Here is a 19,385-nt window from a genome sequence, read left to right on the forward strand (position 1 = left end):
GACAAGGCAAGGTGGGCAGTATCTGAAGGAAGCTCAGGGCTTCAGAGGCCCAGGAGGCCCTGACCAGGCAGGGAGGTAGAGTGCAGGCCTCAGAGCCCCCTCCCTGGGTGCCAGTCCCAGCTCTCCCTTTCCTCAGCTGAAAGACTCTAGGTAAGTCACTTAACTTCTACTGACCTCAGTTTCCTCAGCAGTAAAAAGGAGAACCACTGTACTCAACAAAGTCCAAAGTGGGCAGGACAGGACAAGAGCAGTGGGCAGGAGCTGCTCATCCTAGGGCTGGGCCCCTGGGGGCTAAGACTTGACAGAAGCCAGTCCAGCCTGCGAGCAGGCATCCCATCCCCACAGCGCGTCACCAGTAATGTCACCTGCCCCGGCGGCCCTCCAGTCCCTGCCTGCCACCCCGACTGGGAGTTCCCAGAGAAGGACAGGGTTTGGATCTTGTCTGCCTGCAGTGTCTCCCAGTGCTCAGGGTTCTCACTGTGAAGCTAGAGAAATTCAGACTCCCAGCTCTTCTATATAATAAATGATCTCAGGAAAATTACTTAACTTCTCAAGGCCTCAGTTTCTTCATCTGTAAAATGGGAACAGTGCCTACCCCATATGACTACTGTTGAGGATTAAATGAAATCAGTACATAAAATGTTTAGCACAGTGTCTGGCACATAGTAAGCTTCCAAAAAAACAGTAGCTACTGCTACTATTATTACTACTATTAAATAATAATTTGTTATTGAATTGGTCACTTAACTCCACATCCCCTCCCAGCGACTCTGATTGTCTCAATGGTCTGGGACAGGTGCCCTGTTTATGGGACAGAATCTTTTTTCCCTTCTGAACTATGTTCCAAACGATGAGACAGAGAGAAATTCCACAGGAAGGTCATGTGGAAGACCAGCCATGCACTGTCCTCCCTCCCCGCCACCCCAGGCCATCCCTGAACCTGAGGTCACCTGCCTTTTGGGGCTGAGACTGTCCTCTCCAGAACCCTGATTGGAACCTACAGGTCTGGGGGCCTGACAGTGGTGGAGCGGGGGGGGAGGGGGGCTAGGTGAACAAGATGTCCTCTCTGATCAGGGCTGGGGATACTGGTGTTGAGTCCCTGAGCTCCACTGGGACTGTACTTGTAGGGGATCTCTGAGGGCCTCCCCACACCCTCCTGCTGTTCAGACCCTTGGTGCAGAGCCCCTTCCTGAAACATGAAGTGCCCCTCCATGCAGGGCTATGGAGGCGGAAGAGTCCAGCCTGACAGAGACCAGAGGAGGGTGTGACAAGGGCCACCCAAAGGACTGGACTCTGCTCCTAAGGGAGGGCCGGGTCTGCATGGCTGGGGTCACACTCTGCTCGAGGCTGCCTTGGCCACCACCCAGGGGAAAGCCCCTAACTGAGTGGGACCCTGGACTGCGCTCAAGGAGTGATGTCAGGCTGGGGGAGGGGAAATCAGGCCAAAGGAGGCAAACAAATGCCTGGGTCCTGATCCTGCCTCTACCACTTAATTTGCCGTGATCTTGGGCAAGTTACTTAACCTCTCTGTGCCTCAGTTTCCTTATCTGTAGAATGGTGCCTAACTTCTAGGCTTGTTGGGAGGATGCAACTGGTTAACATTCGTAATAGTGCCCACAAAGGTGCTGTGTGCATGTTTGCCGGCGTCATTCTCGCTGATATTATTACTCAGCTCTCTCCGAGGCTGTTTCTTCCCCTGTCTCACTGGAGGATGACCCTTGTCTCATGGAATGATGTAAAGTTAAATAAAGTAACAAATGTGCATTGTCAGGCACACCGAAGGTATTCAAATCAAGTAGAGGTCCCTCCCTTTCCCTTTCTTCTCCCCAAGAGGGCCCAGACTAGGAGTCGGGTCAGTCCTGACCCCACTAGGGCTTGCTGTGTGATCCTGGTCTGAGCTCTGGTCCCTGGCCTCAGTCTCCTCATCTATGAGAAAAGCTTCTGGGCCAAGTGATCTCTGTACACGGCCATATCTGCTTCAGCCTCCCTCCCACCTCCGTTCCCTCCTTTCCTTCTCCATTTCCAATTCATGTCCTACTGCACCCCCTCCTGCTACAGCAGAACCCTTGGGACCCTAAAGTGGGGTGGAGGGGACAGCTGGTGGGTAAGGGGTACCAGCCTTCAAGCAGTCCAGGGCCCATCTCAGGCCCCCAAGGGTTAAGATCCAGAGTGAAGGATGGGGGGCCAGGGTCAGTGCTGGACAGACGGGCCTGCAGCCCAGGTCCTGCCTCCCCTCCCCCCATCCTGGGAACAGAGGCCACTTGTTTGGGCATCAGCTGGCTGGCTTTGAGCTTGGCCAAAGGGAGAGTGGGGTGGGGAGGGGAGAGGGCCCCCGGAGAGTGGAGGGGACTCCCCTCTGTCCTAGGGCTTTGTACTAGTCTAGTCCACAACTAGTCCCTAGGACTCTCAGAGGCCCCTTACCCCTCTGAAGTGACCCCTTCCCCCCAGGTTCTCCCTTTTCTTCATTCAAACACTCACTGCTGGGGGAAGGAATTAGACTGAGGCCCAGTTCTTGCTCCAGCAGTCTCTCTTTGGAGCATGGGGCCAGGGCTTATCACCCAACCCAGCAGATGGGGAAATGGAGAGGTTTGGGAACTTACAGTCACATAGTGTTTGGTGGCTGCACAGGGACCATCCCAGGTTCCAGTCACCCCCACGGTTCTGCAGTCCCCTTCCCCACAGAGCTCCAAGGAGACCCTTCCTAAGTGGTGCCCTACACAGCACTCACTGAAAGGCTAGGCAGGAGAAAGCCCACCTCTTAAGTCCCAAAGGACCTGGGAGGTTTGGAAGAGGAGAAAACTTCTGTAGGGTAGCGGGGAGGACAAGCAACCTGCACAAAGGGCTGAGGCGTGATGTGTGGAAAGGCATGGTTGGAGTCCAAGTGATGGTGGGGGTGAGGCTGGGGCTGACTGCGGAGGCCTGAATGCCCCAACGAAGCCTGGGAGCAACCTGCCCACTTCCACCTCACAGTTGTCAGGGCTCTGCCTGGGACAACCCCCTCTTGCCCTATTCCAGTGAGCAAGCAGCAAATGGGAAGACAGGATTCCCCAAGCCAGGGTCTGAGCAGCCCTCAACGAGCCACGGGACCAGGGGATTGGTTCTCTCTACACTCTACCCCAGCTACCCATTCCAGCCACTTCCATCTCCTTGCCATTCCTCAAACACACCATGCAAGTTCCTGCCTCTACACAAGCTTTACCCTCCTCTGAGGGTCCTTATCATTGTGAACTACCACTTAACTGCCATGGCCCATTCCAACCATCTCCTCCTTCCTGAGCCTCCAAGAGTCCCAGTGCCTGATTCCATCCCAGTACCTGTCTGCACCTGTCTTCTGACTCCGCAGGGCTCCTTCTACCCTGTAATGAGCTTGCTGGGAGGTCTCTCCTAGCCTGGACATTCTGCTCTCCGAGGACAGGTATCCTGGGTGCCTCTGTCTGGACCCCGCTCGGCCAACAGTCAAATCCTTCTCTGAGTACCTCCATATATCTGTCCAACCCTGCAGCCCTGGGGATTGGGGAAGGCTCCCCACGGCAGGAGCTCTGGGGGAGTGAGGGTGCATATGCCAGATACCGACCAGAGTTCCCCAGCACTAAAAACCACCCCCTGGAGATCTGGGACCAAACGCCCACCCCATGCCCTCAGGCTGCACTCGGAGTCTGCTCTCTCCAGTCCCAATAACCCACTCCCGGGTTGACCCCATTCAGTGAACACACACCTCCTTCTTTTTCCAGCAACTGGGCCAGGTAGGGGCTCTTGGGAAGCCATGCCCCCATTTACTGGTGGGGAATTGAGGCGCAGAGCCCCGAAGTAGTCTGCCCAAGATCAGTGGAGCCCCAGGTCCAGCGCCTAACGTCATACGAACTTGCAGACCGGTAAGGGTCTCCGCAGTCAACGAAGTGGGAGCCTTCATTTCACAGATGAGAAAATCAAGGTGCCCGAGAGCGGGTTGGCTCCGGAACGTTAGAGACTTCACGCCAAAGGACTGAAGGCTGGAAGCCCCCTGTCCCGCCGGTTCGCCCTCCTCCCTACCGTCTCTAGCCCGACCGCGCATCCTCCAGAGGCGACCCCATCACCACCATCAGTCAGAACAGACGACGTGACCCAGAGAAACGCCCGCGGAAGTAGTCGCCGGGCGCAGAGTCGCCTCGCGGCCTCCGCGTTCCCTTCTGCGGAATGGGGAAACTCCTGGCCACACCTGGCCAAGGGGCAGCGGACGGGGAGGGCCCGGCAGCCGCACTGACCTGTTCTGAGCGAAGACTCCACGCGGGGACGCGGGGACCCGGGGTCCCGGGGCCACCACCGACGCCGGTGCAGCCAACTCGCGGCCGCAGGCCGGGCGCGCCCACCCTGCCGGGCGCTTCCGCCCGCCCCACGTGACGCCCCGGGGAGGGGAGGACCGGGAAGGGGGCAGGGACACGCCCCCTTCCCAGGGACCCGCCCCCTTCCCGGCCACGCCTAGTCACGGTGTTCGAGTCCTCTGGCCTGGCCGGCCTTGCGGACAGGTTGATCTTTGCGTCTCTCCTGTCCCTCTCGCTGCTCACAGGTCCGTCTCCGTCTCCTGAGGCTCCGGTCTACCTCCACCACACCCGCCCTCTGAGTCTTCATCTCTTCCTGAGTCTCTCTGCCTCTTGCCGCCCCTCTCCCTGGGAGGGGCAAGCCACAAACCGCCCCACCCACAGAGCGGAAAGGGGCAGTTGGAAGCTGGAAGACCAAAGTCCCTGACCTCTTCCTCCAGGAAGTCCTTACCCACTTCATTCTTCGAGAAAATCCTACTTCTCTCCCTGGGCCCACATCTCTCAGGAGCAGGGTGGTGGGGAAGATTCTAGTCAGAGGGCCCATGGATTCCTTGGCTTTATAAAGGCGGCAGCCTGAGGTCCTGGCTGCCAGGCAACTTCCCTGGCCTAGAGAATGGGAGATTTCCACCCATCCTGCCAGCATACACACATATGAGGGTCGAGGGTCTGGGGTTTGGCAGGCATTCCTAGGTCCTGTGTCCAGGGCTGAGATTGGGTGTCATTAATTTGAGAACCTACTACATGCCAAGCCCAGTGCTGGGCAACTTATTCCTTTTATCTCAATCTGCCTGAAGATGAAAAATCATCACACCAGGATATAGATTAGGAAATGAGGCTCCAAAGAAGTTCCAGGGCTTGCCCAAAGTTACAAAGCCAGTATTGGGTAAATTGGCCAAGTCCTGGTGAGTTACAGAATGTCCTGCCTACCCCTACTGGACATTCACCCTGCCCCTCTAGGAAAAAGTAGACTCCAAGTGTCTTCCTGACAGGCAAAGTTAAGTTGCTTCCCGGGAGAGGGTAAGGCCAGACCTTGGGGAGAACTTCCGGCTCAAAATTCATATGGGGTACAAAAACACTGGAGAGGGGTGGAGCACGGGGCCCTCCTCCCGACCTGATAGCGGGGTGTGACCCTCAGGCAGCAGAGGGCACCTGTGGGATACAGAGAACAGGAGAGGCCCAGGCATCCCTCTAGACTTCAAAGCCTAGACATCAAAGCAGCCAAGTGGAACACAGGATCAGGGAACTGGCATCTGACCACTGGCAAGGGGTTGGAGGCACCTCCCTTTCCGTTAACACAGGCCTGAGGTCTTCTAAATGATCTACGGAGGGCTCAAGTCACAGAGCCTGGTCCCTCCACTGCACTGGAGTCTGATGACACTCACCTCAACCCCCAAACTCCCTGCCGAACATGCTGCCCCCAAGGACCTCTCCCCCTCCTTCTGTCACAACTGGAGAGTGTCAGACCCCGAGTTCATAGGTTGGACCCAGGCGGCCTTAGGCTGAAGGTCTTACAATAGAACCCCACTCTCTGACCCCTGACCCCGGGCCTCTGGCCAGACCTGCTCCTTCTCTTAGAGCAGCAAAAGGCAGCCAAATAGCCTGCAGTGAATGGCCGAATGAACACACAACAAGGACAGGTGGATGGATGAAGAGTGAACTAATGAATGGATGCAAGGATAATGAATACACCAGGGACTGGAGGGGGTGTGTTCCGAGCTGCACATCGGGAAATGAGGGGATATCTAAAGGAGCAAAGTCCATGTGATCAATAATAAAATTAACAAAATGAACTGTAGAACAGAGGGACCGAGGGCGGCGCCTGTGCCCTGAGCAAGTGGGAAGCAGGCACAGTGATGAGCCGGCTGAGTCTGTTGGACCGTTTATTGGGGCTGTGTCCAGCCACGCCGCAGCGCCAGCCGGGGCCGGAGCCCAGCGTCCCCAGGAGGCGCAAGGAGTGGGGGAGGGGAGAAAGCGCAGGAGCATCCGCCACCCTTGGGCTCCGCCCCGTCTTGTCTTGGTCCCTGCTGTGGTGCTGCGCTCAGGTGAGCGAAGTGTCGTCATCACTGCCCTCGCCGCCCGCGCTGCCCATGCGCTCCTCCCGGCTCTCTGCCACCGCACTCTCGTCGATGTTCTCCAGCGAGTCCGCGTGCTGCACAGACAGCTCCGACAGCGCCAGGCTCGGCAACGGGCTCTGCTCTGGGTGTAGCCACGGCTTGAAGTGTGGTTGATGCTTCTGCTTCCACTCAGGGTATTTGACGCACGCCTTGTACATCTTCTTCATAGCCTGCGGAGCCGCCGCACCGCCGAGTAAGGGGTGAGGTGGGAGCGAACTGTCTTCACCACATCCCCTCCCGCGCCCTCCAGCGGCTCAGTCCGCAGCTCCCAGGATCCTGACTCTTGATCCGGTTTTCATAACTCCGCCCCTCAGTCCTAGCTCCGCCCCTGACCCCACCCCCTCATCCTGGAACCCTCTCCCCCAACCTCCACACCCGCAAAGTCCCAAGGCCACTCACCTTGGGAGCCAGGAACTGAGAAGATTTATTCACCACCCACTTGGGTAAGGAGCCTATGAGGGCAGGAACGGGTAGTGAGGAGAAAAGGGAAGCAGCAACCTCAGGGAACCAGCCCCCCACAAACACACACACCAGCCCCCTCACTCCAGCCTGGGGCTTCCAGGGAGGACACGCTCTTCTCCTTAGGGAGGGGGTGCTGTGAGGCAAGTCCTATAAGACTTCATCATCTTCACCCCCTCTTTCTACCTCAGACCATGGTCCTCAGGCTCAACTCTGTTAACCTCCCACCTCCACCACCCCCTGCCTCTGCCCTCTGCTGAGCCCAAGGGCTACACAAAAGAAAACCACAGGGTCCTAGGTGACCACAGGCAACACCTGGGTTGAAATCCTGGCCAGTCGAACTCCCACCTGCTGCCTCCCCTCTACTCACACTGACCTCCCTTTTCTCATACCCAGTCCCTCTACCTTGAATGGCCCTGGTGCTCATCCGCTGCTCTGCCTGTCCTTCCAAGCCCCCTGGCCCAGGAAGCCTAGCTGCTACATAGACCTCTTGGCTAAGCACTCCAGCCTGTCCTGACCTAGAATCCACAACCCAGCTCTCCACCCTGTCTGATTCCCAAGTGTCTGCTCTGCCTTTGACACACAATAAACTCACTCAGTGAGGTGCCGGGGAGCTCTGGGCCTGGGCCAGTGGGCCCTCGGTGGTGCTGGGGGCATACCCAGGCAAAGATGCTCAAGGTTTACCCCTCCTCTAGTCATTCATCCATTCCTTCACTCACTCCACGTTCACTCAGTGATACCCACCCTGGACCAGCCCTGGGGACCGAGAGAGGAACTCACTGTCTGGGGGGCCCCAACAGTATGCCAAGTACTCTGCTAGAGGGGGATGGGTCCACAGGGCAGGGAGCCAGCAACTCCTCTGGGTATCAGGGATAGAGGTGGTGAAGCAGCCCTGGAGGGATGAGTAAGGGCAGAGAGGTGTTTCTAGGCCGAGGGAAAGGGCTGCTTAGATAGGTAGGAAGGTGTAAGCTATGAGGAGGGACTGGGAAACCTGGGGAGGGGGCTTGGACTTTACTCTGAGGGCAATGGAAAGTCACAAAAGGACTTTAAGCAGGAGAGAGTCACAAGGAAATAAGTCCTTTGGAAAAATCCCTCTGGTAGCTGTACGGACAGACAAGGTCGCTGAGTATGGAAAGAAATGACAGATTCAGGAGCTATTTAGGAGGTAAAATCAATAATTAGTGGCTAGATTTGGGAGCTGAGAAGAGGGGACCCCAGACAACCACCAGGTTTTTGGCATGAGTGACAGGAAGGAAGAGACTTAGGAGAAAGGGCAAGTTAGGAAGGGAGACAGTAAGTTCATCATTGGACACAGGGAGCCTCAGGTCCTAAGAGACACCCTGAGGGCCACGTCCAAGAGGCCAATGGCCACCGGGATCTGGATCTCAGCAAAGAGAAACATGCGGTCAGCCTAGCCACAGAAGCCTGGGGAGTAGCTGAGCCCTCCCAAGGGAAAAAGGACTGGAGCCTAGGAAACCCAGACCTTCAGGATGGAAGCCAACAAGGCAGAGTGGGAGCAGCCAGTGAGCAGGGAGCAAGTCAGAGCGTGGGGGAGTGGGCGTCCAAGAAGAGTGCTATAAGCTTCGTCATGGAGCAGTGGCTACCACCTTGGCCCTTGCTTTTTCAAACCATTGTAAAGTCTCAAAGTTTGGTTCAAAGAATGTTTTGGGTGTAGATGCCCCCAGATACAAAACACCTCCTAACAGAGGCCCTTCTGGATCCCAGTAGATCAAGTAGATCAAGCCCCATCCCCTGCGGTATACAGAAGGATCCCATGATGGGCTTCCAGGGCCAAGCCCTCACCTTTGGGGTCCACCTGAGCCATGTAGGTGATGACGCAGCTCTTGGGCCCCGTGCTCTGGATGAGGTAGCCCGTCTGGATGGACACAGCTCGGACCAAGTCTTTCCGAGGTGGGTATTTCTGGGGATGGAAGGCACAGGGAGGTGAGACTCAAGGTGTGGGAAAAGAAGGTGTCTTTGTAAGCACACTTAACACACACACACAGAGTTGGTTCACATCCCCTGGCATCCACTCCAGGCCAGGCCTGATATTGGGGTGAGGAGAAAGGGAGGAGTCAGGAGTCACCCTTGCCCCTCTTAACCTTCCCCTGTTCCCCTCCAGAAAGACCCAAGTCTGGGGTCAGGGCTCATGAGCAAACACATGGGCGCGCGTGAGCACGCGCACACACGCACACGCACACACACACACCCTTGCCCAGGCCAGCTGCACCTGCCTGTCCTGCCTGCCATGGAGACCTAGACTCAGGGAGGGTCAGAGGACCCTACCTCTCACCTCTTGCTCCCCCTTTCCCAGCCAGTCCATCCTACCCACTTGTCCACAGTGATGGCCCACACCGCCCTCTTCTTATCTGCTTGACAGCCCCAGCAGGAAGACAGGAACCATTATTCTCACTGTATAGGAAGGAAACAGGGACAGAAGTCTTCCTGCCTGGCCTGAAGTCACAGAGAAGTCCTGGTAGCAGCCAGGGGCCTCTCCCTGGGGTAGGCCTGCTGGCCCAGCCCTAGCTGGTACCTTCCCCTGCCCACCCAGCACGGAAGGCAGGTTGACTCACAGGATGTTTGACTGAGTAGTTCATAATGATGTAATCAGTGCCCATGGGAAGCCAGGAGCGGAGGGTGATGACATCACGATTCTTCAGGGGCTTTGGACACCTCCCTGTAGAGGGCAAGGGACAGTTCAGCCAGACTGCTGGCCTGCCTGCCTGAAAGGTCGTGGCAAAGCCCAGAGACATAGGGATGCCTGGTTAACTGCCAGCTCCCCCTGGTCCAAACACGTACCCCACCACCACCACCAGACCTAGTTTCTGGAACTAGCAAAGAGACAGCACAGAACCCTCTCCCCTCCTGCATCCAGCCATCCCTGCTCCTCACAGCCTCACACAGCCCTTACCTTGCTGGCCTGATCTGTGTGCATATATGAATGTGAGTGTATGAGAAAACAATAGTATTACTGTGAGTGTGTCCATGAAATGTGTGACTGTGAGTAGGTGGCATGTGGCTGTGGGTTTTGTACATGACTGTGCATGTGTGTTTGTGTGGAATATGTATGCTTGAACATGGGAGTACATATGTGATTGTGAGTGCACATGTATGTGTGCTCAAGTGTCTGGGAGTGGATAGGGATTCAGGGAGGGAAGCCCTACATCTCTGCACTCAGGTCTCTGAGCAGCCTGGCCATGGGAGTGACCCCAAGGAGGGAAGGGGGGAGGAGGAGGCTGGGCGGGAGGCCTGGATGGAGGTGGAGGGGGCTGGGATCGGCGTGCTCGCGTCTGCTCACAAGAATAATAGCCCACGTCAGCGTTGACTGTCAAGCGGGCAATGTCAAAAGTTTCAATGACATTGCTGTCCCACTTCTTTCGGTATTCAATGTCATGTAGGACGTCGTAGAGCGTCTCTGCTGGCACATCACGGCACTCCATCCGGCACTGCAGACAGACACATGGGTTGTCAGGGTCACACAGGGCTCAAAGTCCTGGCTAGGGGATGGGAGGGCAGACAGGCAAGGACGGAGGAAGAGAAGGAGGACAGGAGGAACAGTGACCTCTGAAGCCAGCATGGGCTCACCTCTTGCCATGAGCCCTGTCGAGCCCTCCCAGAAGCCACCTGTGTCAGGAAAAAGCCCCTGCATCCAGAGACTATCTCCCCCATCTCAGCCGCCACCAAACCTCCCCATTCATCCCAGTCTCCTCCTCTAGGAAGTCTTCCTGAATTACCCAGCCAACTTTCTGGACTGCCATACACTGAATCTCCTTATCTGTGCCCTCCAGGTCCCTGAACTTCATGGGCAGAGGTTCAGTCGATTCAGTACAGAGCCTGGTATGAGTACATGTTAAATGAAATGAAAGCATGAATGAACAAACAAATGCCTAAATGGATGATGTCTTTCCTCCATGGTACTTATCACCTGGTACTTATCACCATTTGCCCTCCTTTTTCTCTTTTTTCCGCCATCCAACAAACACCTTTGTTTTTTGTTTGGTTTGCTTTTGGGTTTTGTTTTGTTTTGTTTTTGGCCACACCGTGCAGCATGCGGGATCTTGGTTCACTGATCAGGGATCTAACCCATGCCCCCTTCAGTGGAAGCACAGGAGTCCTAACCACTGGACCGCAGGGAATTCCCCCAACAAACATCTTTGGATTTCTTACTATTTATTAGCCTTGTTCTCAAAGAGCTTTCCATCTAGGGGAGAAAAGAGCCGAGGACACTTTTTTTTTAAATTTAACCCCCACAATAACTCTACCAGACAAGAAATCCAAAAAGGAACTTAAGGCTCAGAGAGGCTAAGGAACCTGCCCACGGTCACCCAGCTGGTAAGTAGCAAAGCTGGGATTCAACCTAGATCACGTGTCTGGAAAGCAAATAAAACAGAACCAGGTTTTACTAGATTTACACTCAGCAAGATGAAACTCAGTCCATATCCTTGTTCTGTGATTTTTTTTCACCCGAAAGCCCAAACCCCAGGATAATGTTCCCCTCAGCAAATGGACAAGTTCTATTGTGTAGTTTAAAAAGGTTTCCCAGAACTGGGTGTTCAGACGGTGCCAAGGGAACCACACATTACTTTCTACTAAAAAGTAAATACATGCAACCATATGAGGGAGGGGTCACATCACCTTCCCCGTAATCTTGGGTTAGGCCCTGGCACCACTAATGGTGATGAGAGGACACAGGAAAGACACTACCCATTGGGTATTCTAGGCACCAGTGAACTCATCAAGCCCTGGATATGCTTCACTTAACAGAAAATACAATGGACAGATGAACATGTTAAGTGTCACCATAAGAATACAAGACAAAGCCAGATGGTGAGACATTCTGCAGGGCTACTAGCCCAGTCTCTTCTACAGGTCAATGTCATAAGGAAGGAACTGGGCTAGACTAAGACTTATAGGACAAATAACCAGATAGAAAGTGTGGTCCTGGATTACATACTGGCTTGGACACAACAGCTATAAGGACACATTTGGGACAACAGGAAAAATACGAATATGATCTGAGTATTAATTAGATGTGCTGAAAATTTACTGAAACAAAATGGTGGAGGTTGCTGCCTGAAGAAAAGCAAGTTACAAAATGGAATGCATGATATAATCTCATTTGGGGGGAAAAATATATGCACAGAAAAGGCCTGGGAAGCACAATCGCTAAGGTGTTAACAGTGGCAATCTATAAATGATGGGCGTATAATAGCTTTATTTTCTTCTTGCTGTGTCTGTATTTCTAATTTTCTAACATATATAGTACTGCTTCTGCAATAATGAAAAAAAATTAAATAAAAATGTTTCCCAGAGATACTGAGAGGTGCGCTCACCACAAGTACTATCCTAAGGGCTTTCTACACATTACCACATTTTATTCCTACAGCAATGCTCTGAGGGCTTAGCCCCATTTTAGTTAAGAAAACCAAAGTTCAAGGACAGCTCCAGCCTGCAAAGACTCATTGTGTGTCATCCTCCCTCCCTGCCCTCTGTTTGCTTTTCTGCTCCACCAGGTGGTATGACTAGATCCAGTCATTTAACCAGCTTCAGCTCTGTGCAGAGCATAGAAGAGTCAGAGATGAATCTGAGGCCTGTCCTTCAGAGGCTTCCAGTTGAGAGAGGAGACCAACTTGGAAAACGGGGAGGTACCCAAACTGCCCAGTGGGGCACAGAGGAGGTGGTCAGCTGTGTGGGGTGAGGCATGTGGGGAATCAGTCTTCATGGAGAAGCTCAGCATGGAAGGTAGGCATCTAGCAAGTGGCCCTGGCAGAGAGAACAGTGTGGCCTGTAGGGAAGCTGAATGAGTTCCATCTGCTCCAGTGCCCATGGTGTGCTGCAGCCTAATACTCAAAGGTCCTGCTTCCAGGTCTTCTTGGAGAAATGCATAATTCCAGGGCTAAGTCGGAGTAAGTATAAGATGTACCTGGAACATCTCACTGTGCCAGAAAGTAGGGACAATGTACTTACAGAATGATAGGGACCTTGCCCAGCAGACACAGGAGCCAGTGTGAAGGGCTCCCGCTGGTTCCATGACCAACTCATCAGGGTTTGCCAGTTTAGCACTGGAAGTCCGTATCCCAGGAAATCCCTCAGTCCCAGGCAAACAGGACAGCTGGTCCCCTACCATGGGCTAAAGCTGGGCCAACTCGTGTATTAAAATAAATAATGATAGTTAACAGATTATATTCCACTGAATAAAACAGGAAACCAAAGTATATACAGGTATGAATAAATAAATTTAATGTTTAATGAGGAATAGGGTATTTATATAGTTTCAAAGTTCCTTCCCATCAAATCAGTAATTTCACATTGCCTGGCAGATACCACCTTAATCAAGTGATCAAAGTGAACATCATTAGTGATAGGACAAGTTACAACTGGATGTTTCCTGATAGGATGCAATAAGAAAATACAGGTACCACTTATGTGATATTTCTGCCAAAGATGCATGATCTAAATCTAATCATAAGGAATATCAGACAAACCCCAAACGAGGGACTTTTAGAAAATATCTGGCCTCTAAGTGTCAGGGTCATGCAAGTCAAGGAAAGACTCAGGAACTATATCAGACTGAGAGAGACTAATGAAACATGAGTGAATGAATAAATGAGTGACTGAACAAAGTGATGAGAAGGATGGGATGGAGAAGACGGCAGAGGCCGGAGCTGGCATCGTCAGGAGCACACAGACAAACTTCCACTGTGCAGCGACACTGAGGTCTGGGTGTTGCACCTGACATTCAACACACACACTCACTCTTCACCCCCATGGTGAGCTGTGCTGCAAAATAGAAAGCTGAGGCTCAGGAGAGGAAGCAACCTGTTCAAATCATACAGCAAGAAAGCAGCAGAACTTCAAAACCGGACCTTCCGATACTCTTAACCATGAAGGAGCACTCAAGTGTGGCTTCTGAGGAAACCACAACTTCTCTAAATCTAAGTATGGAAGCTGGCTTGGCTTTGCAAGTCCTCAAACGTGTTGTTCCAGACAGTCACCGTATATACGAAGGAGTAGTGACAAAAGAGTTATGCTTTGTAGGTTAGACTCCAACCCGGGGATTCCTCTTCCCCTCAGGCCAGCCTTGGTGCCCCCAGGGCAAGCTGCGCCCACGGCTGGGTGCACTCTGAGAAAGGCCTACACTGCCCAGACTGCCTCTTCTCCCTCTGGACTTCTGTGGCGTCAGGACCAGGGGCCTCCCTCTGAGACAGCAGGCAGTGGGAGGAGCACTCAGAGCCACGTGACAGACCAGGCACTGAGTTGAGCATAAACTCTGCATAACATTTTATCTTTAAGATAAAGAAGGAAACTTCAAAGGGTTCCCAAGCTCAGGCAGGCTCTCGGGGAGGAAGGTCAGCTGTGGGGCCTGCTGGGAAGGGGAGAACTCAGGCTGTGGAGGCAGCGTTGCAGGTGAGGAAACCGAGGCGGTCCAGGTGGCCAGTCTGGCTTTGGGCCCGGCTCTTTCCACAGCCCCCAGGAGGCTGCGCGCATGAGCCAAGAGGGGTAAATTACATCCAGCATTGTTCCTGTGCAGCTGCAGCCACCACATGGGCAAGGTAATTCTAAGAGGCTTCTGGAGGGACGAGCAGGGGTAGAGGTGAGTCACTGGAGAGCACCTGGTGGGCGGGGCTGTGACCAGAATCCACAGCCATTGGGCCCTGCGCAAGTCATTCACTTTGGCTGGACGCTTGGGAGCTCCTCCTGGAAACCAGAACTGAATGGGAGGCAGTGCCGGGGTTGCTCAGCCAAGGAGCAAGCCATGCTTGGCTGCAAAGCCCTTAAGGCCTGGTTTACAGCAGGAAGTCTCACATGCAGCCATTTTACAGCTGAGAAAACTGAGGCCCAGAGAGAGCAGGTGACACCAGAGAAATTAGACTGTGTACCCCCTACACTCCACTCTCTCCAAACCCCATGAGGTAGAGAACTGGGATTGCCCAGAACCCCATAGAGCCATGGTCGGAAGGGAATGGACAAGCAAGGAAGGCCATCAGAGGTGACTCCTGCAGGCTTTGAGTCTGGCAATCCCAGGTTCCAATTCCAGTTCCTCCCCTTAGGCACAAGATTTAACTCACCTGAGTCTTTGTTTCCTCACGTGAAAAATGGGGATAATAAAAGTACCTATCTCGGGGCTTCCCTGGTGGCGCAGTGGTTAAGAATCCACCTGCCAATTAAGGGGACATGGGTTCAAGCCCTGGTCCAGGAAGATCCCACATGCCGCGGAGCAACTAAGCCCATGCACCACAACTACTGAGCCTGTGTGCTACAACTACTGAAGCCCACGCACCTAGAGCCTGTGCTCCACAACAAGAGAAGCCACCACAGTAAGAAGCCCATGTACCACAACAAAGAGTAGCCCCCGCTCACCACAACTAGAGAAAGCCTGCGTGCAGCAAAGAAGACGCAATGCAGCCAAAAATAAATAAATTAAATAAATTAATTAAAATTTTTAAAAAGTACCTAGCTCATGGAGATGTTGTGATTAAATTAAATGAGATAATGTATGCAATATGCCTGGCATATAGATACCCCCAAAACAATAGCTGTTATTACTTAAGCAGGCTTCCACAAGCAGCCACGCACCCTTCCACAGGGCCAGGACCAGGCTGTGTCTGCATGTGCCTCCTTACATTCTGGGCCCCAGGTGCCTCTCTTGCCTCACCTGGCCCTGCCCTTCCGTCTATCCATTCACTACTGCCCGGAGTCAGCTGTGTGCAAGGGCTACAACTGGGCAGCAGGGAACTGGGAAGTGAACCAGACTTGGGCCCTGCCCTAAAGAGGGCCCATCAAGTGGGCAGTGGGAGAGATGGGGACATAAAATCCCACTAGAGAATGAGCTGGGTTGAGGGGGTGGGCATGGGAACTGTGGAATCAGAGGGCAACTGAACCTAAAAGAAATTGAATTGCTGAAAGGGGAGAGAGGGCATTTCAGGCAGAGAGACTGGTGGGTGCAAAAGCCTGGAGGCTTAAATAAATAAGAAAAAAGCAGGGTCCAGTGCCCTAGTGGTGTCTCACTCTACCTTCCTCTCTCCCACCCCTTGCCCCGTGCTTCTTTGGGAGATGCCTTCCCAGTGCTCAGCATTAGAGAAAGAGGAATCTCCACAAGAAGAGGGAAGTGGTGGGGAAGGGGCTGGAGTAACTCCCAGGACCCAGGGAGATGGCTGACCTGAGACAGAGGAAAAGAAGTCAGGTCATGTCCATGGGGCTGTGGTGTGGCTTTGAGGGCCAATGGCCAGGGCAGTAACAAGCAAACTGAGACACGGACAGATGGATCCAAGTCTGGCCCAAATGCCAAGACCTCACACAGCAGGTCTCCAATATCCTTGCCCATGGGATATATGGGGCACATGGATTACCCCAAAGTCCTAGGGACCCAGGAGATGATCTTTTCCACCACTACTCTTCAGTCACCACGGGGAAAACTGAGACCCAGAGAAGGGTAAGGGGTCCATCTGGGCTCTGAAACGTGCCTCAGGCTGTACTGACTTCTCACCACATTGCATTTTAGCAGTTTTGTTAAAGGAATAACTATTAAGCAAATCACCCTTTCCCAAAAGAACCGTATTTAAAACAGAGAAAGCACTCCTGATCCAGGTGGAGCACTAGCTATCAAATCAATCATAGCCCCAAACAATAGCTACCACCTCAGGAACCATTACCATGTGCTCCAAATCACTAATTCATCACCCCACAAAGGAGACAGCAGCACCTGGACCACGGACCCCACAGGGGCTGAAATTTAGGTCAAACCACCTCTGCCGTCAAGGGCGCCAAGCTGCATCCTGTGCAGATATTGTCTCTTACCCTCCCAACACCCTGATGGATAACATCACCCCCATTTTACAGATGCAGAAAGTGAGGCCCAGAGAGGTAAAATGATTAACCAAGGCCACAAAGCTAACAGTGGTGGAGCGAACCAGAGCCCGGGTGTGCCTGACCACAAAGTGTCAGGACTTTCTGCTCCCTTCATCAAGGGGCAGGACTGGCCCAGCTAAAACAAACACGCTGGCAACTGGAGACTGCCTTAGTTAATTGATGGTTATTATTATCATTATTATTATTTTTTTTTTTTTTTTGCGGTACACAGGCCTCTCACTGTTGTGGCCGCTCCTGTTGTGGAGCACAGGCTCCGGACGCGCAGGCCCAGCAGCCACGGCTCACAGGCCCAGCCGCTCCGCAGCATGTGGGATCTTCCCGGACCGGGGCACGAACCCATGTCCCCTGCAACGGCATGAGGACTCTCAACCACTGCACCACCAGAGAAGCCCTATTATTTTTTAATTTATTTAATTTATTTTTGGCTGCGTTGGGTCTTCGTTGCTGCACACGGGCTTTCTCTATTTGTGGCGAGAGGGGGCTATTCTTTGTTGTGGTGCGCAGCATCCTCATTGCAGTGGCCTCTCTTGTTGCGGAGCATGGGCTCTAGGTGAGCAGGCTTCAGCAGTTGTGGCACATGGGCTCAGTAGTTGTGGCTCGCGGGCTCTAGAGCGCAGGCTCAGTAGTTGTGGCACACGGGCTTAGTTGCTCTGCGGAATGTGGGATCTTCCTGAATGAGGGCTTGAACCCGCGTCCCCTGCATTGGCAGGCAAATTCTTAACCACTGCGCCACCAGGGAAGCCCTAATTGATGGTTATTACGCAGAGCTCACTGGATTCAGAAAGCCTTGCTGACCAGGCAGGCGAAGCTCAGAGATTCTTCCTCTGAACAAAATTCCCGACTCTATCCTCAGCCCTCCCTGGGCTTAAAGCCAAGGCTGTGCTTTTCCAAAGCTCAGCACTGGAGCTCTGTACCTGGAAGTCTCCTCTGAGAAGACCTGGGCCATCGCGTTGCCCCACAAGCTCACACTCGCAGCAATTCCAGGCTGTCTGGTCAGATAGGCCTCTGTCCTGCCGCTTCCTGCCTGTGTGGCCTTGGCTTGGGCAAAGTACTTCAGTTCTGAATCCCAGTATCTTCATCTGTGAAACAGGGATAATCCTCCCCTTGGAGCAGAGCTGTGAGGATTAAATGAGACTTGTACATAAAGCCCCCAGCAGCAGCTGCCCTTCTCCAGCCCTAGGCCCCGGCAATTTTCCCTGACTTCTCAGGCCCTGCCGAGGGGAGCACTTTGCTGCTAACACCAAAGGGCATGATACAAAGGGGCAAGGAACAAAGTTTAAAACAACAAAAGTGCCCCAGATCCTGCCACAGGGTGGATGGACAGGGAGGGGGTGCGTGGCCCTCTTATACCAGGGCCCTGCACAAGTCCACAGGCTCCACCCTCACAACCCACAACCAGGCACTGCCCTCACCACGTCAGTCCAGGTGTTGAGAGGTACAGACACTGACCCAGGGCACACGGCACGTGAGAGGCTCAGCTCCAGCGGCCCCTCTGCCCTGTCTGCTCCAAGTCCTCCTCCCAGGGCTGCGCACCACCTGCTTGCTGGCTTCAGGGCCCTCTACTGCCCCTCCCAAAGGCCCCACACGGCCATCATAGAGCCAAGCTGCTAGAGCACCTGCCCTTGCCTCTGGGTTTCTGGGGCCCCCAGAATGGAGACCCCTAAGACCTTCCCCCCATGTCCCCGCCAAATCTCAAGAGCAGCTCAAGGGCACTGACAAAGGGCATCAGGGGAAGCAGAGGTGGGGGTGTGTAGGAGGAGAGAGATCTAATAAGTCCTGCTTTCCCAGGACCTCCCCTTGCTGGTTCTTTGCTATTTTGCCCTCAAACTTCAGCCTGGCTGTGTCCTGCCCAGGCCGCCTACCGTGTCCCTAACTTCTGCAGGTTGGCCTGGGGCCTCCTCCTCCACCCCACCGCCTCCCTTCATCAGCACACACTGCAATGCATCGATTCATCCTGGCCCCTTGCTTGTCTTGGCATCCCCAGTGTCTGCCATGGTCTAGTAAAGAAATGCTGCCTGAATGGAAGGAGGGACAGGTGAGCCAGCAAAGAGGCCATGCCCGCATGAGCTTCTCTGACTTTTAGAGTGCTGGGGCCGTGCCTGGTGGCCCTCAGTGCTTTGTCAGAAGGAGGTCAGAAGGAAGGGTCGTTGTGAAAACCCCCTGGACTCTTGTGAAACTCTGTGTGGCACTTGAGGCTGATTACTACTTCTGCCATCACCCTCATAAAATGGAGCATAAGGGGCGGGGGCAGAGACAGGTGAAGGGAGACTCTGGGACTTTCTGTAAGATCTTTAATAATTCTGATAAAGAAAAGTAAATTCGATCTGTACTGAAGTATCAATTTATAGTTAGTAAATAGCAAAAGTATATAAAATAACCACTGCTTGTGAGCATATGGTAAAACTGGTTACCCAGTTAGTGACAGCAAAAAAACTGGTTGCACTACTCTGAAAAGTAATTGGGCAAAAATTTTTTAAATCATAAAAATGTATCTTTCGGGCTTCCCTGGTGGCACAGTGGTTGAGAGTCCGCCTGCCGATGCAGGGGACACGGGTTCGTGCCCCGGTCCGGGAAGACCCCACATGCCGCGGAGCGGCTGGGCCCGTGAGCCATGGCCGCTGGGCCTGCGCGTCCGGAGCCTGTGCCC

At 53.6% G+C, this 19,385-nt stretch overlaps 1 protein-coding gene across 1 annotated transcript in view; it reads right to left on the bottom strand.

Moving 5' to 3' along the window:
* Nucleotides 1-6,333: 6,333 nt before the first annotated feature.
* STARD10 (StAR related lipid transfer domain containing 10) overlaps nt 6,334-19,385 on the bottom strand; it is a 33,783-nt gene continuing 20,731 nt past the window's right edge. Inside the window, 5 exon segments of the mRNA XM_007448068.1 lie at nt 6,334-6,579; nt 6,809-6,861; nt 8,672-8,789; nt 9,442-9,545; nt 10,167-10,314. Of these exon segments, the coding sequence (XP_007448130.1) occupies nt 6,334-6,579; nt 6,809-6,861; nt 8,672-8,789; nt 9,442-9,545; nt 10,167-10,314 (669 nt within the window).

Source organism: Lipotes vexillifer, unplaced genomic scaffold (genome assembly GCF_000442215.2).
Source record: "Lipotes vexillifer unplaced genomic scaffold, Lipotes_vexillifer_v1.1 scaffold640, whole genome shotgun sequence".
NCBI lineage: Eukaryota > Metazoa > Chordata > Mammalia > Artiodactyla > Lipotidae > Lipotes > Lipotes vexillifer.